This window comes from Salmo salar, chromosome 21, assembly GCF_965601325.2.
Source record: "Salmo salar chromosome 21, fSalSal1, whole genome shotgun sequence".
NCBI classification, from domain to species: domain Eukaryota; kingdom Metazoa; phylum Chordata; class Actinopteri; order Salmoniformes; family Salmonidae; genus Salmo; species Salmo salar.
Window position 1 is genome coordinate 31,416,635 of NC_138311.1, and position 25,216 is coordinate 31,441,850.

General features: G+C 40.8%; 2 protein-coding genes across 2 annotated transcripts in view; both read right to left on the minus strand.

Moving 5' to 3' along the window:
* Nucleotides 1–392: 392 nt before the first annotated feature.
* On the minus strand, nucleotides 393–1,529 carry LOC100195675 (T-box 15). Its single transcript, NM_001140704.2, is given in 1 exon segment — nucleotides 393–1,529. A coding segment is annotated over 1 exon segment (369 nt). The 5' UTR covers nucleotides 1,249–1,529; the 3' UTR covers nucleotides 393–879.
* A 9,616-nt stretch (nucleotides 1,530–11,145) lies between these two features.
* LOC106582036 (tryptophan--tRNA ligase, mitochondrial) overlaps nucleotides 11,146–25,216 on the minus strand; it is a 74,179-nt gene continuing 60,108 nt past the window's right edge. The window contains exons 2-4 of the mRNA XM_082967295.1: nucleotides 23,026–23,328; nucleotides 11,869–11,950; nucleotides 11,146–11,235 (exon numbers count right to left, since the gene is read on the minus strand). Of these exons, the coding sequence (XP_082823421.1) occupies nucleotides 11,225–11,235; nucleotides 11,869–11,950; nucleotides 23,026–23,328 (396 nt within the window). The 3' untranslated portion in view covers nucleotides 11,146–11,224. The remainder of the gene's footprint in view (nucleotides 11,236–11,868; nucleotides 11,951–23,025; nucleotides 23,329–25,216) is intronic.

The window sequence follows — 25,216 nt, forward strand, 5'->3', positions numbered from 1 at the left end:
CAATAAAAGGCCACTCTAACATATGCAGTTTTGTCACACAACACAATGCCATAGATGTCTCAAGTTGAGGGAGCATGCAATTGGCATGCTGGCTACAGGAATGTCCAACAGAGATGTTGTCAGAGAATTTAATGTTAATTTCTCTACCATAAGCCACCTACAACATCGTTTTAGAGAATTTGGCAGTATGCCTAATTGTCCTCACAACCGCAGACCAAGTTTGCTGATGTTAACGTTGTGAACAGAGTGTCCCATTGTGGCGGTGGGGTTATGGTATGGGCAGGCATAAATTCCCAACAATGAACACAATTGCAATTTATTGATGGCAATTTGAATGCACAAAAAATACTGTGATGTGATCCTGAGGACCAATGTGAAGACCTTTTTTTTTTAATTATCTGTGACCAACAGATCTATATCTGTATTCCTAGTCTGTGAAATCCACAGATTAGGGCCTAATGCATTTATTTCCATTGACTGACTTCCTCATATGAACTGTAACTTAGTAAAATCTTTGCAATTCTTGCATGTTGCGTTTATATTTTTGTTTAGTACAGCAGCAAAAGGTGAATGTTGAACTTTTGTTGCTCACATATCCAGTAAAAAATGTGTATTTATGAATAAAGTTTGACTGCAGAATGTATTATGCATTGATGCATTGTCCCTGTCGGTCTGACCGAGGAGTGACAGGCCTATTCGTTTGTTAAAGTGATGGCATTTATACAAAATCAATAATTTGGGGTTGGTTAACTCCTTTGATAATTTATGCAAAGTTAAAACACTACTATTACGGTATAATAGTTACGCCGTTTTAAACTACATCCATATTATTTATGGAAACTATTAGCCTACAGATGTTATTATTCCACATTAGTAGGCCTATCTGAGGAAAACGTTATAACTAGTTATCTTTGAAATGGTGATGAAATAGTAGCCTTTTCTGTATTCCTCTTTTCCGCGAGATAGACCAATCCGTAGTTTTGTTTTGGAAGCATAACAATATTCAAAAAACCCAAAATATGAAGTGATGGTGGTTATGCACTGACCGGGGTCGATATCCAGACAATGCACAGGGTCGTCGCCGTCTCCTAATTGTCCGTTGTTGGCGAGGCTCTCCATAGACAACTCCAGATCCTTTTCCTCCCAGCCCCGGAGCTTTCTCTTCTTGTTTGACCCGATCAGGGCTTCCACCGAAAAGGCGTGCGCTCTTGAGCTCAGAGCAGCAGCAGATCGCCTTCTGTCACTCATTTCTCTCAAGGCAAATCCACCAGAGGGAAAACAAAAACTCCGTCCACGCAGCGAGCACAAGGAAAATGCACACGTCAATGTTTAAAACGGTGCAAAAGTCGCCAATGACGAAAGTAATCCAAAAACTATGACTAGAAATGTTGTTTCAAACCTCTAAAGATATGATACGCCATCCCCTCGGCGCATTTAATTGCTCGAAAGTTAGCATTAAATATATTCCTGGCTATCTATCGCTTTCTGTCTCTCCGTCCTGCTTTCCTGCCTCTTTCTCTTCCCCTTTCTGTCCTTCTCCCCTCTCTCTGATTGATACTCACTTCTGGATAACTTTTTTTTTGAAGCGTTAAGGGCAACCCTTTCGCTCACTGTCAAATCGCACACGTCCAATGAGAAGTTTGGAAAGAGAGAGAACCAAAATGTGTTAACCAATAGCAAATGAGAGAAACACCAACTCCTGAAGCAAGAATCCTAAACCCGACCCTTGTAACTGACCATCCAACACTGAATTAACATCGTCAGGGCTTTATGGGGGAAAAATAGAACTAAACGTATTTTATAAATATTTTTGCTCCCCTGTCCCCGTCCTGCCCCCCCCCCCCCATCCGGACCTCCTACCCCCTCTACAAATATGTTACTAAGATTTACTTGAACTACCTGTATGAAATCATTGTGCAATGATAAACTGTCACTGAAAGCCTCCACGCACAGCTACTGAATGTGCGAAGACATGCATAAAGGGCCCAGAACAAGTGATGTTTCCAACTAACCACATTTATAATGCGATATTATACAAAGGTTGGCTATGTTTCCGAATTTGTATTAGGGTCCATACAATGTCGGAACACTGTCCACTTACTTCTTATCACCACGTATCATAGTCTACTCTAATGCATAAATAGGGCTTTATTGATTTCAATATTACCAGATTTAATTAAGTTACATTACAGCTTCATGAACAGCTGAAAAACAGAGCGAGCTCAAAGACCGTGACAGGTGGCCTGGTCAGAACCAAGATAAGCCTATTTGATTGAGGGAAAAATATAGACGACAATAATTATCTTTATTGGGTAATTGAAACCGGTGATATGTAGCCTCTAGCTGTGCACTGTGCATTAGATTGTAGAAGACACTGAAGTTTTAGTTTTATTTGCCTCGATTGTTTGAATCCTAACGCGTGCATGATGCTGGTGCGGTCAGTGCGCAATCGCTGGTAGCCTAAATATTAAAATCAGTTCAGTAAAGCAACCTAAATAGCTTATCTAATGAATAACGTTTACACACTCACACGTTTAAAACGAAGGATAGCCAATGCTTTGTTATCATATATTTCAACGTGGAGAAGATGTAACAAAACGGAATAGAAAACGTAATTATTGAGTTATACAAGGTTTTTATGGTAGACCTAATCATCTTTTCTATTAATCATTACATGAATAAAGTCAGGATTTTTCAGAAGTGTGCCTCTTTAGAAAAAAGAGAGACTGGGCAAACACCGAAACATATATGTCCTATGATATACATAGGCCATGATCTAAATAAAATGTTGAACTAAGAAGTGATATACATTATCTTTCTCTAGATGTATATACAGCATTTGTGCAAACGTTAAGTATGAAATAAAACCACAGCGCACAAAATTCACCATGAATAAACACTTTTAGATTACTGTTTTTTATTAGGAAAGTTATAGTATTAGACCCCTTGACTTGAATCGAACGAGCGTTCCCTGGGCCAAGTCCGCACTACAGAAAATACAGTCGCTTGGTAAACCATTCATTTTCAAACAAGCATAACCTTTATTTTATTATTCGAATTAATGTAGGACTATATATTTTGTATTTTTCTGCATACAGTAGCCTATTGAGATGCCTCTGCAATGAAAAGTGCTGTAGAAATTAAATTAATTATTCTAAAACTTAGTCTATATCAAAATGTTAACAAAAGTCTTCGAGTCGTGGTAAAACTATGATTTCATATACCTACAAAATTAGCTACTTTTGGCTGCATATTATCGTCTGATTATGAAATCATCCTAGCCTAAATGCAAACCTGGTGCATCAACGAAACAAACCGGACTACTTGTGTCAGGCTAAAGAAACTTAATTTCAATCACCACCTGAGCTTGACGCTTTATTGATGCATGAATATAGCTATTAATTCAGAGTAAATAATAATTAATAAGCAGTCTAAATGATCATTAACGACAACAAGATGGAAACATGTTAATTAATCCTGAAATTCATTAGAAATAAAAGTAGTAAACGAAGATCATTCTAATTCAAGACGTGATTGCTGAATGACTATCAATGTAGAACTTGAAGTTCATAATCCATTAACTTTGAAAAGATTAAAATAATAATGAACAAAAATACCATAAAAACAATCAATCGTCGTGGTCCTTTCGCATCCAAATATGAATTTATCGCATAGGCTACAGTCCTATTGAGCTACACGTGAAATGAAAACGATTTGTCAACCATAATTAAAAACGGGAACGAGGTGAAGTAAATAATAGCTAGCCTAATATTTGCAAGGAAAGGTTTGTAATAAGAGTATAACAAACCGGTGGGTGTAGCAGCATCAATTGTGATGAACATGGTCATATAGGCTAACAATATTGAAATGATACCATCAAACAAACTTTGAGATAGGAATATTAACAACATTAGGCAATGTGCAAACGCTTATACCTAAAATGTGGTAAGCATGTTGCCATCATGCCTGGATTTTTAGTGTCTCCCGCCATACGGTGGCCATGTAGAGTATTTCACACCTATAGCCCTAAAATTGCACAAGGCAAATGTGTGCATTAATGTCCAATATTCCAGGACAAAGAGTGTAAATCCCTCAGAGCCTCAGGGAAGAATTGGGCCTATAATATCAAAATACTCGAGCACTGTTGCCCATTCTAAAACCATTTAGATCCCAATTTCTGTTACTGGAAAATGTAAAATGTCTCACTAGAAAGTGTGCAGGATTTCCATTTCAGATGATCATGAGGGTTTTTCATAGCGGCCCTATTTGAGCTAATCAGCGGAATAAGATATGGGTTACTTTTCAGTTTTCACTGTAGCCGGATATCATTTTGTTGATTATGAAGTGGTTAAAGACTTCAACACCCACCGTTCACATTCAATTTGTGCAAGAAGTCGTTTGACCCCGTGACCTCGGGGAAATAAACCATGCAACAGAGGAAACATGTCCGGGCGCAGTAAACCATCCAAAATGACGACACATCGGCTGTTTAAAAAACGTCCAAATGAACTGGCAGTTCAGGCTATCGGCGACCCGTTAACTGACAGGTCGGGTATTTCCAAACACTGAACGCAAAATTCGGAATTAAGGGACAAATCATAGAAATCACGCAGATCTCTTCAGTGTATTCGGTCTTTACACAGTGAGCTGCTGCAGGGTATAACAAATGAAAACACGATCGGGAGAGGTTCAAGGCTATTATCTGGTTTCGACCTATGCCTTCAGATAACACAACAGAATGACCTATACAAATACTATTTTGAGTTGACCATGCAAGGGAATTTTAGGGAGCGTGGAAATAATCCGTTTATTTTCTGAACGTGATTGTTTGCGCCGACAAATATTTCCGATTGGGAAGAAAATGCAATTGCACGGACGTCAGTTACATATCTAGTTTTGATTTACTTTGATTGAGTCGTCAACTAACGTGAAATACAACAAACAATTTCGCCATGTAATTGCATTTAGGTTAAAAGTTGGGTAAAAAAAATAAATAAAAAATACCTTACCTTGATGACTTTTTGCAAATGCAGTTAGTTTTCCACGTTGATTCAATGTCATCGTTGTTTTTGGATGAAATGACATGGAAACAACGTTGATTCATGCAGTTTTTGCCCAGTGGGTTATTTCAGGGTTATGTTATTTCAAACTTCTGAGTAAATCAACAAATATATTACCAATAGGACTATAGTACAAAAGTCAAACACAAATTCAAACATACATATAAAACCCTCAATGTTTGTTTTTAGTTTAATTGACTAACGTCAAATAAAAATGTACATTAAATTGGCTACATTTCATAAACTTTGTATTCTACTTGCACATCATCATCTGCACATCTATCACTCCAGTGTTAATGCTAAATTGTAATTATTTCGCCTCTATGGCCTATTTATTGCCTTACCTCCCTAATCTTACTACATTTGCACACACTGTACATATACTTTTTCTATTGTGTTATTAACTGTACGTTTGTTTATTCCATGTGTAACTCTGTGTTGTTGTTTTTGTCGCACTGCTTTGCTTTATCTTGGCCAGGTCGCAGTTGTAAATGAGAACTTGTTCTCAACTGGCCTACCTGGTTAAATAAAGGTGAAATAAACATTCATTTTGAAAGTGCATTTGCCTCCGTTACGTTTTTCAATTTAAATTAAATGAATCTAACACTTCATAAAGTATCTGAGTCCGGCTACATGTGTTGCGAATGAAAGTGCCTTATAGTCCAGTCAGAGTACTTCAGCGGCTCTGGGGGTGCAGGCTTTTTCCAAGTTTTGGCCTATGCACTGATGGAATATAGCCTCCATTGAGATACATGTACAGCTTTTCAGGTGGGCAAATTGGGCATACACTCCATTTCACAGTGTATTATAAATATGCCTATAAACCGGACATATTTCGGCTACATATGAAGTCTGGACAGAATATAAGACCGAGAGGAGAGAGATTCAGCCGAGCCAGGCAAAAAAACAAAAAAGGCCTATATTTTTTTTAAATAAATCAAGTCGACCTGCGTAAAAACATTAGAAATTCGAATCGAGACCTTTTTATGTGTACTCAAGTACGCTCGATCCCATTAGGCCTACATTTATATTCAAATGACCTTGACATATATGAAATGTTTTATAGCCTACTGAAAGATTTTGCAAGTTAATATTCTATAAAAATAGCATATCATACTGTATGTCTTAAAGGTAGAGTCAGCCATGTGATGGAGATCAGGTTTCCTCAATTAGCGGCCCACGTGCTGAATTTGGCCCGCAGGTGTTTTTATTTGGCTCCCCAAGTTCTGAGCAATTTGTTTTTATTATCATCATCATTATTCTTATAATCCTTTTCATTGTTGGACATAAAATACTAAACACCAGGAAATCCGCTCCAATTGATTTACATTTTGAAAATCGTTTCACAAATATTCCCACACACATTAGAGACATACAAATGTAAGCAAGGTTTGAAATGATTGATATAGTCAACTATTACAGTGCCTTCAGAAAGTATTCACACCCCTTTTCCACTGTTGTTGTTACAGCCTGAATTTGAAATTGATTACTTTGAGATTTTGTTGTCACTAGCCTAAACGCAATACCCCAAAATGTCAGTGGAATTATTTTTAAACATTTAAAAAAAACAAATTATAAAAAATAAAAAGCTGAAATCTCTTGAGACAATAAGTATTCAACCCCTTTGGTCATGTCTACACTTGACACTTACATGCGACTTCTGCTATCAGAATATGAAGATATGATTGAAAAGATGAAGATGCGCAAAAGTCGCTTTGCGGTCTGATTGTGTTCAGATCTGGCTGACCACTTCCGGTCAGGGATGCATCGTGTGCAGATTTCTTCTCAGTCTGGACGCAATCAGGCTACTGACACCGCATACTGTGGGTGACATCATCAGCACTCCTCCCACAAGTCTCCAGAAAATGTGTGTTTTGAGACTGAGAGGCACCTTTTCATTATAACGCTGGAGGAAATACATTCCTAGCTTGTGAGGAACGTGTTTGCTGGTCTCATAAATGCTAGCCAGCTAGCTAAAATTTAGAAGAAAAACAATATTTCTTAGGCTCGAGTTATGCTAACCCATTTGCAATCCCTTTAGCAGGCTACAGAGGTAAGCTGGCTAATTAGCTACAGTAGTTAGCTACTGCCACCAGTTGTTGTTGTGTTATCATATTTTGCCTATTCCACCGTTTGTAGATGCATACTGACATTTGAATATAGAGGGGGAAAAGGGAATCCGGACACACTGGGGACACGGTAGACACATTTAACTGTAGGGGTAGACGCATGACGTGTACGGAATTCCATGATCAGAACTCTATGATCAGAATACTAAAGCGGCATGAACTGTCAAGTCTAGACACAGCCTTTGTTATGGCAAGCCAAAATAAGTTCAGGAGTAAGTAAAAATGTATCAAGTCACATAAGTTGCAATAATAGTGTTTAACTCATCTCTGTACGCCACACATACAATTATCTGTAAGGTCCCTCAGTCGAGCAGTGAATTTCAAACACAGATTCAACCACAAAGACCAGAGGTTTTCCAGTGCCTCGCAAAGAAGAGCACCTTTTGGTAGATCGGTAAAAAAAAAGCAGACATCGAATATCCCTTTGAGCATGGTGAAGTTATAAATTACACTTTGGCTGGTGTATCAGTACACCCAGTCACTAAAAATATACAGGTGTCCTTCCTAACTCAGTTGCCGGAGAGAAAGGAAATCGCGCAGGGATTTCACCATAATTTCTTAATTTATTTAACTAGGCAAGTCAGTTAAGAATAAATTATTATTTACAATGACGGCCTACCCCGGCCAAAGCCAAACAACGCTGGGCCAATTGTGCGCCGCCCTATGGGACTCCCAATCATTCCCGGATGTGATGAAGCCTGGATTCGAATCAGGGACTGCAGTGACACCTCTTGCACTGAGATGCAGTGCCTTAGACCGCTGTGCCACTCGGGAGCCCGTTCATGCCACTGTTGACTTTAAAACAGTTAGAGTTTAATGGCTGTGATAGGAGAAAACTGAGGATGGATCAACAACATAGTTACTCCACAATACCAACCTAACTGACAGTGAAAAGGAGAAACCCTGTACAGAATAAAAATATTCCAAAACATACATCCAGTTTGCAATAAGGCACTAAAGTAAAACTGCAAAAAATGTGTCAAAGCAATTCAGTTTTTGTCCTGAATACAAAGTGTTATGTTTAGGGCAAATTTCAATACATCACTGAGTACCACTCATCATATTTTCAAGCATGGTGGTGGCTGTATCATGTTATGGGTATGCTTGTCATCGGCAAGGACTAGGGAGTTTTTTTTAGGGTAAAAAGAAACAGAATGGATCTAAGCACAGGCAAAATCCTACAGGAAAACCTGGTTCAGTCTGCTTTCCAACAGACACTGGGAGACAAATTCACCTTTCAGCAGGACAATAACCTAAAACACAAGGCCAAATATACACTGGAGTTCCTTACCAAGATGACATTGAATGTTCCTGAGTGGCCTAGTTACAGTTTGGAGTTACATCTGCTTGAAAATCTATGGCAAGATCTGAAAATGTTTGTTCAGCAATGATCAACAACCAAAGCTCTTACACTCACCCAGAAAGACTCACAGCTGTAATCACTGCCAAAGGTGATTCCAACATTTATTGACTCAAGGGGTTGAATAGGCCAACTTATCTAAATGAAGATATTTCCGTTTTATTTTTCATATTTAAAAAAATGTATGTTGGAATTTTTCTTCCATTTTGACATTATTAAGAGGGTTTTGTGTAGATCGTTGACAAAAAAATAAATGCAAAGAAAGTCCTGTGGCTACCATGCTGTAACAGCGTGAAGCGAATCTCTGCACATGCACAGATACTGTGTGAGAGCAAAGTGTTGCATCTCGCTGATCTCAATATCTGCAGTGCTGCTCGTGCCAACGTCATTTCGCTGAGTCTAGAATGAAATTACATTTGGTAGCTTATAGTCCTTAGTCATTGTAGGCTATTATTGGCTCATATGAATAGGCTGTATTTTCAGTCTGCTGCTTATGCCACTGCAAATACTAAAGTTGAAATAAACTGCAGTTGGATGTGATCTGACTAGTTAGTTCCCAGGTAAATATGGATCTGGAAAACTACATCAGAGTCCAGCTCCCACAGATGATCTGCTCCATCACCAGGATTGTGGGAGCGAAGAGGGTGAAAATATTATCCTAAGCAGTCTGGATCCCAGGTTAGTCTATCCAAGTATCACAGTGAGGCTGAGCTCTTCTTTATGTTCCATCTGCAGACAAGAGCCCAGAACTGAACAGGCAGAATGCCTACTATTGACAGGGCATTGGCCTACTCATTACTCACTGCCCACAGACTGTGTCTGGTGACGTGTGTGTGTGTCTGTTTATTGTATTAGAGCTTGAGAGTTCTTATTGGACTTTCCACAGAAAACCCATAGCATATCCTATACATATATTTACTGTTTAAGTAAAAAATATCTTGCCATTCATTTGAAGCAAGGCATAGAGCCGAATAAATGACAACAACAATATACGTAACTCAAGCAAACGTAGTCAAGCACCAGTAGAATCTTCCATTCCCCATACACAGAGTGCCAGTCTCTACTTTTTTAAACAGTTTAACAAGTCGTCCCCCCCCCCCCAGCCAGTTCCCTGGCCCTGTGGGCTCCCTGGGCCAGCAGCCTCTCCAGGTGCCTCTTGTCCCCCCTCAGCCTCTCAATCTCCTCCCTGATCGGTGTGAGCCGCACCACCATGGCCTCCGGGACCAGCTGTTTGTACTACCCCGTGTCTAGCCCCACCGCCTCCTCCATCGTGCAACCTGCTGCGTGCATCAGCACCAGGTTGGACACACCCAGGCGCGCCGCAGGGTCAAAGGTCACCACAGAGGTGAAGTCTAACGGTTCAGCGGATTTTGTGGACGATGTCGTACGGGCGAGTCAAGGAGGTTGATGGTGGCCATCTTCTGGGGGTCTGACTTGGACATCTTGGAGGAGGGGTCGCGGAGGGATGTGATCTTCCGTGTGGAGCTTGATTGGGATGAAAAGAGAATAGGCCTTGTTAAGGCTGGGTTGGGTTTGGCAGCGATATGGCTATTATTGTTATTAAGGTGAATGTATGCATGGGATATCATTACATCAGTTAATCATATCCCGATAAGAAGAACCAGGTCCTGGCGGTATGCTGTCAGCAGAGAAGTCAGGGGTGCATGGGGGGTGGCACTGGAGGATGAAGGGAGGAGGGTCTCTTTCCTGATGAGCTCTTTGTTTCAGGGTGATTTAAAAGGGCATCTTTGATTGGGTTTCAAAGTGGCGGCGGATGACTGGCAGTTCTGCCAGAAGCTGTTGCTCTGGTCTCTTTCCAACAAAACGTCCATCGGTAAACAGCCAAAGACAGCACAAAAAGGCAGCATCAATCAGCCTGAGCCAACCACTGTCCCTAACCCGCCCCTGTAATACACACACACTTTTATCTATCCATCTCAACACGCGGGTGCACACACATCTCTGAAGTCGTCTTGAGGACATACCCCCTCCTGCCTCCCCAAATATATTATCACTTTATTTCTCAGATATATGAGGAAGGGAACGGTCCTTTAATCAAAGCTCCATTGCACGCATGGTTGGTTACATCTTGTGCTTTCATGATGGCGATAATGAAGGAGTATAAAACGGAGTATATCAGAGTGGGGTTAAGTATCCATCAGTAGAACATGCTGGCCATGTGTCTTTGTGCATGTGCATCTGGACATATGTGTATGTATCCATATGGGTATATCTATGTGTTTGAGAGAAAGAAAAAGAGAAAGAGAGAGTTGGATTTTGAGTATGTTTACATTTGAGTGAGTGTCTGAGTAAGAGAAAATGTACTACACTGCCTGCATCCATAGATGTAACCCCTGTGTGGTACACAGTAACTTACTGAGCAGAACGCGTGGCTCAGGGAATAAGTCTCCGTATGTGTTGTTGAAGGCCTATTATCCGCTAGGTCCTGAGCCAACTGCAGATGTTGGACCTGATCTTATCCTATTAGTGGACCTGTCACAACATACAACATAGAAAACCTCACACTCAGTGAATTCATTTTTTAAATATGAATTTAATTTATTTGCTGCAGCACACCCACACTTAATAGAGACTGAGCTCACTTGTAAAGGAGATTATCCGCAGCCTGCAGGACAGGGAAAGACTACAGCCCCACACTCCCCTCATTCTTCTGTTTACTTTTCAGCTGGAGAGAGAGCAAGAGAAATAGGGGAGAGGGGTGTAGCAAGAAGAAAGAGAAAGAAACATTGCAAGGAGAGAAAAGTAGAAAATGAAAGACAAAAAGAAGAAAAAGAAAACAGGTTAGCTTCTCTTTAAGGCGGCATGTTCTCTTTACAAGTGACGAGCACTCGCTCATACAAACTCAACATGGCTGAATCACAGGACATTTTCCACCACGTTTGACGTGAAGTCAGCTGTTGAGTAAACAAAAGGTGTTTTCAGTGTAGAACCAGAACACTGCTGGCCGTCCTTTCCTTCCCTCTGGCCTCCTAGTAAAACTGCATGCGGCCAAGGAAATCATTATGAGAACATTTAAACAGATCTGGCAGGTGAGGTGCTGCTATGAGAAACAAACAGGACTAACAATAGCCAGGATGCTGAACATGAGAAAGGAAATGGAGGAAAATGGAAGGATACCATTGAACTTTCCACCATTTGTAACTTGACTAACAATTTAACTGATCATCAACTCAATTGTGCAGCCATTGATATTAATGCATAATTTACACAAAAAGTCAGGATTTGTCCCCATGTAAACTCATTCAGTGGTTGTATCACTGCATTTCAAATCCTACAGTATTCCCAAGCTGTTATGTACCTTTCACTGAGGCAGGTGTCTGAGTCGGGGGAATACTGGTGAGGCAGCCCAGGATCCAGGACAGTTCAGCGTGTTCAGAGACCTGTGGAAGGGAGGGAGACACCACAACCAGTCACGCAACATGGTCCAAGCCTAAATATTATTATTGGTTTTAAACTAAGCCCACGTGTAAAATTAAAAATCAAGTCTCTTCACCACCACCTCAAATTAACATAACTAAAAACCTTTCAGATCCTCACATGGTGGGACTCCTCAGCCCCACCATGTGGCAGAGATAGGAACTATACTGGATCTTCCCTGTGCCCTAACAACCAAGTGCTCTGTTGCCCAGATGCGTAGCCAATAGCCATACTCCATTATACTAAATCAGTGACAAGGCATTAGAGCCATTATATAACTCCAATCTCCTGGACATTAGCAGGGTTGGATTTAACGACTCCCTCTCTGCATCACGCTACAGCCATCCCATACTTCTCTCTCTCTCTCTCTCTCTCTCAACATGGGTCTCTCTAAAACCTATGGGGCTTGCCAACAACTCTCATTGGTGGAAAAAAAGGCGCAAAATCCTTCTGCTTCAGAGACTTAAAGTTTATGGGTGCTGGGGAAGTGACTGCCATCCCTCTCCGCTTAAAACGGATTCTAAAGAGTGTGACGTAAACTCAAGACAGCACGGACATAAACAACATTTTTACACTGAATACATGTAGCTAGAGAGGGGGGGATTTGTTACAGACTATGAACGTGAAATAGGACAGATGTTGATGACAGCAGAGTAAGGAAGGAGACACTGATATAGATCTAGGTGCAATAAAATACATTTTAGAATGAACATCAACTCCATTCATATTGAATGTGATCTTTCTTCATAGTATCTGAAACAAACACACTACTAGTAATGTTATGGATTTTGTGAAACAACACAATCACACATGACGCATTCTCATGATACAAAAATAGAATGTTTTATAGTATGTAACTTTTTAATTAAAAAAAATAGAGTATGCTGTAAATGCTAGGATGTTATACTCATTTTGGCTTTGTAGCTGATCTGTAGCTGCCTGCTGTGCGTTTAACTAGCTAGGCTACTCATGATATTGCTTGTTTGTTTTTGCTTTTGATGCGCTTTGAGATTGTTATGAAAAGCATTATAGAAATACAATTTATTATTATACCAAAGCGACAGCAGTGTGCAGGGTTTCTTTTTACTTTGAACTTCTCTAATTGTTACCATGCACCTGCAACAAGATAGCTGTGAGTGCATTTTTTAATGTTGAAAGTAAAACACACCAACAGTAAATGTACCGGTATCAAATAAATAAAAAATATTACAAACAAGAAACACTTTCAATGAGAACAGAAATCCACTTTGGGTTTTAAAAAAACTAACTTCAGTAAAAAATGAATACATTAACAGCTATAAATAAATTGCATACAAAATACATAAAACGACTTCTTAATCATGGCCTCTAAAATGGCCATAAGGAGTGCCTCACAGGTGGTCACCTTCTCCCACCTCCCCATCTGGACCCTTTGGGGAGAAAGAGGAGCCCACATCTGCAATGTATTTTTGCTTAAGCCTAAGGTTCTCTCACTTCTTTTTCACCCATGCAGGTGACAGCTGCCCCCCCAGCTCACACTCCTTTATCTAGATCCTGAAAAGACATGAGATTAAGTACATTAACCAAAACATGAGTAAAGTAGAGTTGTTTGAACTTTATGTAGCTAGATGGCCACATACTTTATAAAATTGAAGTGCCAAGGTGAAACAGTAATGAGTGCAGCTTACCATTACTTTTACCTTAACAGGGGTGTATACTCCAAACATTTGCAAAACGTTTTGCAACAAAAACTAGCGTTTCTATTGGAAAGGTTCAGCAAACGAGGAGGGAACCTGCCTGAATCTGTCCAATAGAAACACTAGTTTTCATTGCAAAACAGAATATTTTGCAACTGTTTGGGGTAATGATTACACCCATATGTGCAATGAAACTAACCAGCTAGCTAACTAGGCTAAAGTTAAATATGAAGTTGACGGTGAACAGCAAGTAATCATGTAGCTAGCAAACGTTACTGTTCGAACAGTTATAACTTCTAGTCCTAGCTAGCTACTAAAGCACATAGCTATAGTTAGGTCAACCAATAGAGGCCAAGTCTTTGAGTGTATGCATCCTCCAAAGATGGAGAGGGACAGCTCATGGCTTGATCAGAGGAAGGTGGTCAAGGAGACGGGTGATGAAGATGGAGTCTGGTGAGTATCTTGTAGAGGAATAGCTACTCTGTTAACCAGCCTGAGTCATGTAGCCACTAGCATCCTTCACAATGTATGGCACCCACCCAGCTCTGGGCGCCAGAAATCTCAGCACACAGTTCAGAGTAGTAGCCAGTTGTCCTCATTACGAGCACTTTGCCTCACCACTGCATTCCTCTACTGCTTTTCCCATTCCTCTCAAGCTCCAGGTGACTGCAATTGATACATGTGTAGGCCTACGGTACACTCAAGTTCACTCCAAATACGTAATTCCAAATGCTAGCTACTTAGCCCACAACAATAACACGAAAGGTCACTGGGTTGGGCTACAGACCATCCTTTCCGGTTCATATGTGAAGCCGACACTGATGGACCTTGGAAAAAACCTACTCCGACTGGGAAAAATAGTTTTGAACGGTCATCCAAATAGTCAGAACCTCAGGCACTTCTTCGACCTGAAGGTCACCGACATCCTGATTTTACACAGTCTGAGCTGTGCATTTTGTTGCCGAATTCCTAGTTGTCTTGAATGCACCAAAAGTAAGACGTTTCGGGCGTGGCATACTGCATACTTTTTCTAAACAGTACGTGCTAAATAGTATGTAGTACAATTAGTACACAGTATGCAGTTTAAGTAAGTAGTAGGCAAAACATATTTCAGACAGCCAGTGACACATTCAATACGGCCTTGCACACAAAGTAAGTAGCATACTGTATAGAGGAAATATTTAAAAAGTCAGTTCCACTACCATATTTACATGTGCAGGGATATTGGAGTGATGGAGGTAGATATTGATAGGGGTAAGGGGACTAGGCAACAGGATATAAGATAAACAGAGTAGTAGCAGCTTGTATGTGAATGGGTGTGCGTGTGTATAGAGTACTGACGTGCCCAAAGTAAACTGCCTGTTACTAAGACCCAGAAGCTAGGATATGCATATAATTGGTAGTATTTGATAGAAGACCTCTGAAGTTTCCAAAACTGTTAAAATACTGTCAGTGAGTATAACAGAACTGATATGGCAGGCGAAAACCCGAGGAGAATTCATCCTGAATTTTTTGTTGTTGAGGTCACCACCCATTCAAATACTTGTCTGTGGGATATTCAAAGGAAATTCTCCCAGATTGCAGTTCCTATGGCTTCCACTAGATGTCAACAGTCTTTAGAAAGGCTGTTTTTTGTTTATTGAAAAATGAGCTAGAATTTGTAGTTTTTCAAGGTGGCTCTCATATGGACTGTAGTCTTGTGTCGTGTGTGGATGAGGGCGCGCACTTTGTTATTTATCTCCGGTATTGAACATACTATTCTCCGTCTTAAATTTGATCGTTTATTTACATATTAGGGTACCTGAGGATTGATTAGAAACGTTGTTTGACTTGTTTGGACGAAGTTTATTGGTAACTTTTGGGATTGCTTTGTCTGCATGTTGAACGACTGGAACGGGTGGATTACTGAATCAAACGAGCCAACTAAACTGACTTTTTTGGGATATAAAGAAGGACTTTATCAAACAAAACAACCATTTGTTGTGTAGCTGGAACCCTTGGGATTGCAAACAGAGGAAGATCTTCAAAGGTAAGTGATTTATTTTATTGCTATTTCTGACTTGTGGCGCCTCTGCTGGTTTGGAAAATGTTTTTAATGATTTTGTATGTGAGGCACTGTACTCAGATAATCGCATGGTATGCTTTCGTCGTAAAGCCTTTTTGAAATCTGACAAAGCGGCTGGATTAACAAGAAGTTAAGCTTTTAAATGATGTATGACACTTGTATTTTTTGTATTTTGAATTATGCGCTCTGCAATTTCACCGGATGTTGTCGAGATGGGGCACTAGCGTCCCACCTAGCCTTACGAAGATTTTAAGTTAGTCTCGAGGTATTGCTCGCCTGAGGTAGTGTGGTCTACAGCTTATCATGAGGTACTCTATCTAACAAGAGTTATCTATATTTTTCGTAGCCATCTATTTACGACCACAAACCAACCCTGGCACTACAGGACTGTTTTGCTAGCACAGACTGAAATATGTTCAGGGATTCATCCAATGGCATTGAGGAGTATACCACCTCAGTCACCGGCTTCATCAAGAAGAGCATTGACGACGTTGTCCCCACAGTGACCGTACGCACTTAACCCAACCAGAAGCCATGGATTACAGGCAACATCCACACTGAGCTAAAGGCTACAGCTGCCGCTTTCAAGGAGCAGGACAATAATCTGGACACTTATATCAGACAAACCATCAAACAGCCAAAGCGTCAATACAGGACTAAGATTGAATCCTACTACACCGGCTCTGACGCTCGTCGGATGTGGCAGGGCTTGCAAACTATTATGGACTACAAAGGGAAACCCAGCTGTCCAGTGACGTGAGCCTACTAGATGGGCTAAATGCCTTTTATGCTCGCGTCGAGGCAAGCAACACTGAAGCATGCAGGAGAGCACCAGCTGTTCCGGACAACTGTGTGATCACGCTCTCTGAAGCCAATGTGAGCAAGACCTTTAACCTGTCTGGGCTAGGGGGCAGTATTTTCACGGCCGGATGAAAAAAACGTCCCCGATTTAAACTGGTTACGACTCTTGCCCAGACATGAGAATAGGCATATTATTAGTAGATTTGGATAGAAAACACTCTGAAGTTTCTAAAACTGTTTGAATGGTGTCTGTGAGTATAACAGAACTCATATGGCAGGCAAAAACCTGAGAAAAAGTCAACCAGGAAGTGGAGGATCTGAGAATTGTAGTTCTTCTTTCTAGTCCCTTTCGAAACTACAGTATCCGTGGGGTTACGTTGCACTTCCTAAGGCTTCCATTGGCTGTCTGGAGCCTTCAGAAAGTGGTTTGAGCATTCTCCTGTCACTGGGCAGATAATAGGAGCTCAGTTTCTGAGTGGACTGCCTGGCAACAAAGGGATTTGATATGTGCAGTAACGCGAGCACGCTGTTCCTTCTTTTTCTCCTTTAATGAATACGCTATTGTCCGGTTTGAATATTATCGCAATTTTACGTTAAAAATACCATAAAGATTGATTTTAAACAGCGTTTGACATGCTTCTAAGTACGGTAATGGAACATTTGGACTTTTCGTCTCTGGTTCCATGCTCGCGCGTTATGCCTTTGGATAGTGCTCTGAACGCACGAACAAAACAGAGGTATTTGGACATAAATATGGATTATTTGGAACAAAAACAACATTTCTTGTGGAAGTAGCAGTCCTGGGAGTGCATTCTGACGAAGATCTTGGCGGGTGTCTGTATAGCTCGCCGTGATGGCTGAGCTATGTACTCAGAATATTGAAAAATGTGCTTTCTCCGTAAAGCTATTTTAAAATCTGACACAGCGGTTGCATCCAGGAGTAGTCTATCTAATTCTTTAAATAATTGTTATATATTTTGTCAACGTTTATGATGAGTATTTTTGTAAATTGATGTGCACATTCACCGGACGTTTTGCTGGGAATACATTTTCTGAACATCACGAGCCAATCTAAAATGCAGTTTTTGGATATAAATATGAACTTTATCAAACAAAACATACATGTATTGTGTAACATAATGTCCTAGGGGTGTCATCTGATGAAGATCGTCAAAGGTTAGTGCTTCATTTAGCTGTGTTTTGGGTTTTATTGACACATGTCCTTGCTTGGAAAATGGCTGTGTGGTTATTTTGGTATATGTACTCTCCTAACATAATCTAATGTTTTGCTTTCGCTGTAAAGCCTTTTTGAAATCGGACAATGTGGTTGGATTAAGGAGAAGTGTATCTTTAAAATGGTGTAAAATAGTCGTATGTTAGAGAAATTGAAATTATTGGACTTTTGAGGTTTGTTATTTCGCAACACGCTGTTCCATTGGATATTGGCTAGGCATTCCGCTAGCGGAACGTCTGTCCTCAATAGGTTTTAATCAAATGGCCAGCCAGGCGATTTCCCCCCACCCCCCGTTTTTACACTGCTGCTACTCGCTGTTTATTTTTTATGCATAGTCACTTTACCCCTACATACATGTACAAATTACCTTGTTTAACCTGTACCCCAGCACATTGGCTCAGTACCGGTACCCACCCTGTACATAGCCTTATTATTGCAACTTTTTTATTTTTGTAAATATTTTCTTAACTCTATTTCTTGAACTGCATTGTTGGTTAAGGGCATGTAAGTAAGCATTTCACGGTGAGTTCTACACCTGTTGTATTCGGCGCATGTGACAATTACAATTTCATTTGATTGAGTATAAATATATGTGCATATTATGTGTGAGTGAGCAAATTATGGAGTGAGTGTTTGTATGTGTGTTGGAGTGACAGTGTGTGTGAGTGAGTAAGACCATCTGAGTATGCATAACAACAGTGCAAAGATTGAAATAAAAGGTCAATAAAGATGCAAGGTTAACGCAGATAGTCCGTGAAGCTATTTTGGTAGTTATTTAACAGTCATATTGCTTGGGGATAGAAGCTGTTTAAGAGACTGTTGGTGTCAGACTTGATGACCGGTATGTCTTGCCGTGCGGCACCGCTACCTCTTGCCTGCATCTAGTTGATCTGGGGAGTAATCATTAGTCCAAAATGTGTTTATTTTGGACAAATTCAGGTAGGTCCATCCATAATCGGCAGAATGAATACACTCCTGATCACCAGTCACACACAGTTCACTTTCATAGCAGCCACGTACAGCATCATCACTTTGCTCATTGTATAATTTCTTATCCCATCTGCGCGCTCTCCTCCTCTCACCTTTTCCCTTAGCTGTTGTGTTGTGCAGTGAAGTCCACAAGCAATCTGTGACAAGGCACAAAAACCTCTCCATCGTTGTAACCATAATTAGCTAACGTCAGAGTCAACAAACTCAAAATCAAATAAATTGTATTTGTCACATGCGCCGAATATAACAGGTGTAGACTTACAAACCCTTAACCAACAATGCAGTTTTAAGAAAAAAAAGAAATGTTAAGAAAGTATTTACCAAAATAAACTGAAGTAAAACTAACGCTTTAGTAAACCCACAATCAAATCCATGTGCACAATCAGGCATAACAGTGTACAGTAAGCAGTTTGCAATTACACCGGTGGCAATACATTTATAAAACCAAAAGCTTACTTTGACTTGGAAGAGATATAGTGTTGGATGGCCTCAGCCAGCTAGCTAACAGAAATAGCATTCCTCTCTGTTTGAGTCAAGTTGTTGAGTAGGCTAAATTAGCTGCATTAGCTAAGTAAGTGAAAGGTTAACTAAGAAGAAGAACAAATATATATACACTGCTCAAAAAATAAAGGGAACACTTAAACAACACAATGTAACTCCAAGTCAATCACACTTCTGTGAAATCAAACTGTCCACTTAGGAAGCAACACTGATTGACAATACATTTCACATGTTGTTGTGCAAATGGAATAGACAACAGGGGGAAATTATAGGCAATTAGCAAGACACCCCCAATAAAGGAGTGGTTCTGCAGGTGGGGACCACAGACCACTTCTCAGTTCCTATGCTTCCTGGCTGATGTTTTGGTCACTTTTGAATGCTGGCGGTGCTTTCACACTAGTGGTAGCATGAGACGGAGTCTACAACCCACACAAGTGGCTCAGATAGTGCAGCTCATCCAGGATGGCACATCAATGCGAGCTGTGGCAAGAAGGTTTGCTGTGTCTGTCAGCGTAGTGTCCAGAGCATGGAGGCGCTACCAGGAGACAGGCCAGTACATCAGGAGACGTGGAGGAGGCCGTAGGAGGGCAACAACCCAGCAGCAGGACCGCTACCTCCGCCTTTGTGCAAGGAGGAGCAGGAGAAGCACTGCCAGAGCCCTGCAAAATGACCTCCAGCAGGCCACAAATGTGCATGTGTCTGCTCAAACGGTCAGAAACAGACTCCATGAGGGTGGTATGAGGGCCCGACGTCCACAGGTGGGGGTTGTGCTTACAGCCCAACACCGTGCAGGACGTTTGGCATTTGCCAGAGAACACCAAGATTGGCAAATTTGCCACTGGCGCCCTGTGCCCTTCACAGATGAAAGCAGGTTCACACTGAGCACATGACAGATGTGACAGAGTCTGGAGACGCCGTGGAGAACGTTCTGCTGCCTGCAACATCCTCCAGCATGACCAGTTTGGCGGTGGGTCATCTATCTATCTATCTATCTATCTATCTATCTATCTATCTATCTATCTATCTATCTATCTATCTATCTATCTATCTATCTATCTATCTATCTATCTATCTATCTATCTATCTATCTATCTATCTATCTATCTATCTATCTATCTATCTATCTATCTATCTATAGCATAACATTTGGTCAACTACTCACCAAATGTTATGCACTGCAGTGCTAGCTAGCTGCAGCTTATGAATTCAGTACTATATTGATGCTCTGATCCTTTGATTGGATGAACAACATGTCAGTTCATGCTGCAAGAGCTCTGATGGGTCGGAGGGTGTCCTCTGGAAGTCGTCATAATTACTGTGTAAGTCTATGGAAGTGGGTGAGAACCATGAGCCTCCTAGGTTTTGTATTGAAGTCAATGCACCCAGAGGACGGAAAATAGCTGTCCTGTAGGGTAGCACTCTGTGCACACTGTGCTACCCTACAGGGTGCTGTTGAGGCTACTGTAGACCTTCATTGCAAAACATTGTGTTTTAATTAATTATTTGGTGACGTGAATATATTTAGTCTAGTTTTATCTAAAAAGGATAACAGACGTTTCACTATTTTTATATTTTATGAAGTTCACTGAGTAGGATGGTTTTCCCCTTCCTCCTCTGAGGAGCTTCCACTGGTGTAACTTTACTATGGTCTTTCTCTCGGACACACATATGCCCACGCACACACACTCACACAATCTTTTCAAGCTGAAGGCCCTTCAATTAAGACACTATTGATTTTTTTTTTTTATTATTTTTGTTCATTTTTTTTTTTTTTTTTAAACCTTTATTTAACCAGGAAAGGCTCATTGAGATTTAAAATCTCTTTTTCAAGAGCGTCCTGGCCAAGATAGGCAGCGCCAAGTCATTACAAAAATTAGACAAACAACATGAAAAACTACAAGTAATCTAGTAAAAACCATAAAATTAACAAAGAATATAACAAAATCAAAAACAGCAAATTAAAAACATTGACAGGTCAGGGAATCAGTCTCAAGATCATTCATCAGTGATTTAAAAATACCAATCGGGACAAGTTCTTCCAGTTTAAAAGTATTTTGTAAGGCATTCCAAGACGATGGCGCAGAGTACATAAAAGCCCTTTTACCAAATTCAGTTCGGACATTTGGAACAGTTAGCAAGATAAAGTCCCTCGAACGAAGAGAGTACCCACCACATTTCTGAACAATAAAAATGCCCAAATAAAAAGGTAGTAAACCCAAAATGGCTTTGTAAATAAAAGTATACCAGTGACTGAGCCTACGAGTGACTAGAGAAGGCCAGCCAACCCTGGTATACAAAGTGCAGTGGTGCGTAAGGGTTTTGCAATTTAAAATAAATCTCAAAGTGCCATGGTAAAGGGTGTCAATTGATCTCAAACACTGAGCGGAAGCATTTATATATAAAATATCCCCATAGTCTAGTAAAGGCATAAATGTAGCTGATACTAGCCTCCTTCTGGCTTCAAAAGAAAAACAAGCCTTATTCCTAAAATAAAATCCTAATTTCAGCTTCAATTTTTTTGTAAGTTGTTGAATATGCATTTTAAAAGAGAGGCCATCATCAATCAAAATTCCAAGATATTTATATGAGGTTACAACCTCAATCTCCTTGCCCTGAAAGGTAGTAATAGGTGAAAGGTTCAGGGGTCTATTTCTTGCTTTAGAAAACACCAGAAGTTTAGTTTTGTCAGTATTGAGGATAAGCTTCAATTGAGACAAGGTATGTTGAACAGTATTAAAAGCAGTTTGCAAGTTCTGGAAAGCTTTTGTAAGAGATGAAGCACAACAGTAAATAACAGTATCATCAGCATAAAAATGAAGTTGTGCATTTTGGACATTTTTGTCTAAATTATTTATATAAATAGTGAATAAGAGAGGACCAAGTACAGAGCCTTGGGGCACACCATTTAAGACAGACAATTTAACAGACCTAAGCCCATCAAATTGAGTGCACTGAGTTCTATCAGACAGATAGTTAACAAACCATGCAACTGCATGCTCTGAAAGACCTACACTCGACAATCTCTGCCTTAGTATTTCAACTGGTTACCATTTTTTCAATGAAGTCAAGTGTTTTCTTTGGGCGGTAGTGGTATTCGTACATGTGGAACAGACTCTGGTTAGTTTGTTCAATAGGAGATCCCCTTTGCTGCCAATATATGTGGCATGAATGGGAATAAAAATAGGCCTCGGCGCGTGTGTGAGAGAAATATCACAGATGGACCACACTATCAAAACACATATGTCACTTGCAGAGATATTCTGACACACACATACAAACACACATTTTAAGTGTCCAGGGAGAAGAAAATGTCTATTCGGATTACACTTCCTTTCCTAACTCAGGAGTTTACCAAAGAAAATGTATCCCCTTCATGTGGCTTCCTCTGAAGTAAATGGTGGTATGTGTTTTCATAATCCCTGTGAATTTACAGAGCACACAGTGAAGATAAGGATTGGAGTGATAAAAGAAGCGTTTTAAACTGCCTGCATTAGGTAACCATTCAGAGCTTGCCATGATAAAATAAACATTCCAATATGGCCGCCACTTCAGCTGACTTTCTTGATGACATGCTGGGAAACAGATCCAAAGCAGCCTGCTCAGACCGCCAAGTCACAAACACACTCTCAGCTTTTCCAACTGTTTGCAACACCACATTAGAAAATGCTCAAACTCTTTTAATAGAGCAGTGATTATGTGTGTGTGTGTGTGTGTGTGTGTGTGTGTGTGTATGCATGAGTGTGTACCTGCCTGGATGTGTGTCTGACTAACCTGTGACTGCTGGAAGAGGATAGATGTCTCTGGGTCGATGCCACAGGCCAGCAGTCTGGCAACCATGACCAGTATGTTGACCCGCAGAAGGGCGGGGTCCTGGGACTGGGTGATGGAGTACAGGTCCACTATGCTGTAGAGCACTGAGGGGTACTGGCTCTGTAGGGACACCCAGCTCTCCAGAGCCCCAAGGTAATTCCCTAGGTGGGGCACAGACGTGGGCTGGATCCCAGAGAACACACACCCTCTTGGAGGCTCCTGTTGAGAAGCGGAGGAAAGAGAAGAGTTTGAAAAGAGATGGAACTTGAGAGGGAGAAGCAACTTCCTGATGGGCCGCCCCCAGGTGGTAAGGGTAGGCAACAACACGTCTGCCACACTGATCCTCAACATCGGGGCCCCTCAGGGGTGTGTACTTAGTCCCCTCCTGTACTCCCTGTTCACCCACGACTGCGTGGCCAAGCACGACTCCAACACCATCATTAAGTTTGCTGACGACACAACAGTGGTAGGCCTGATCACCGACAACGATGAGACAGCCTATAGGGAGGAGGTCAGAGAACTGGCAGTGTGGTACCAGGGCAACAACCTTTCCCTCAATGTGAGCAAGACAAAGGAGCTGATCGTGGACCACAGGAAAAGGCAGGCTGAACAGGCCCCCATTAACATCAACGGGGATGTAGTGGAGCGGATCGAGAGTTTCAAGTTCCTTGGTGTCCACATCACCAATGAACTATCATGGTCCAAACACACCAAGAAAGTCATGAAGAGGTCACGACAAAACCTTTTCCCCCTCAGGAGACTGAAAAGATTTGGCATGGGTCCCCAGATCCTCAAAAGTTATACAGCTGCACCATCGAGAGCATCCTGACCAGTTGCATCACCGCCTGGTATGGCAACTGCTCAGCATCTGACCGTAAGGCGCTACAGAGGGTAGTGCGTACGGCCCAGTACATCACTGGGGCCAAGCTTCCTGCACTCCAGGACCTATATAATAGGTGGTGTCAGAGGAAAGCCCATAAAATTGTCAGAGACTCCAGTCACCCAAGTCATAGACTGTTTTCTCTGCTACCGCACAGCAAGCGTTACCGGAGTGCCAAGTCTAGGTCCAAAAGGCTCCTTAACAGCTTCTACCTCCAAGCCATAAGACTGCTGAACAATTAATGAAATGGCCACCGGACAATTACATTGACCCCCCCTTCCATTTGTTGTGTATACTGCTGCTACTCACTGTTTATTATCTATGCATAGTCACTTCACTCCCTACATGTACAAATTACCTCAACTAACCTGTAGCCCCACACACTGACTCGGTACCGGTACCCCCTATACATAGTCTCGTTATTGTTATGTTATTGTGTTACTTTTTATTTTAATTTTATTTTTACTTTAGTTTATTTGGTATTTATTTTCTTAACTCTTCTTGAACTGCACAGTTGGTCAGGGCTTGTAAGTAAGCATTTCACGGTAAGGTCTACACTTATTTTATTCGGTGCATGTGACAAATAAAGTTTGCCTTGATTTGAACAAGAGTAATAAAAGTAACAGACTTCAAGACAACATCAAGAGAAAGAAAATACGAAATTAAGGAGAGAAAGAAAACGTGAAGTCATCTGCAGAGGTGTTTGTACTGTATGCTGCCAACTGGCAGATTGGGAGGCAGTGGTCATGGTTGTATTGCTGTTATGGAGATGCTTAATAAAATCCATACCTAGCACCTCTGTAACAGTCAATGGGAGAACGTAACCCCCATATGTCCAATAAAAATATAGAACACTCTCCAGACAGCCAATGAAGCCAGAGCAACAACTACAAATGGCCAATGAAAGCAGGGCAGAATGGAAAATAAACCAATAAGAGTTGAAAAAAAATGTAGGTTTAGGTATATAGTCAGAGCAGAAATCAAGTGTGTGGGGTGTGTGTGAGTGAGAGTCTATACTCAAGAGCATCATAAACCACAGCTATCAGAAAAAATTACATGAAGACCTTATTTTAAAGCCTTGGTGGGAGTTGAGGAATAGGTGCTTTTTAAAATTGGGATCCTTTAACGTTAAGAAAAATCCCTAACCGATTTCAATTGTTGTTGTTTTTTTTAACTGCACTGTGATTTAAAATTTTGTTATCACAAAACATTATTCTCCGTGTTACAGCCTACTTAGACAGGAGGCTATAAAGGCCAGGGGAAAGTTGTGTA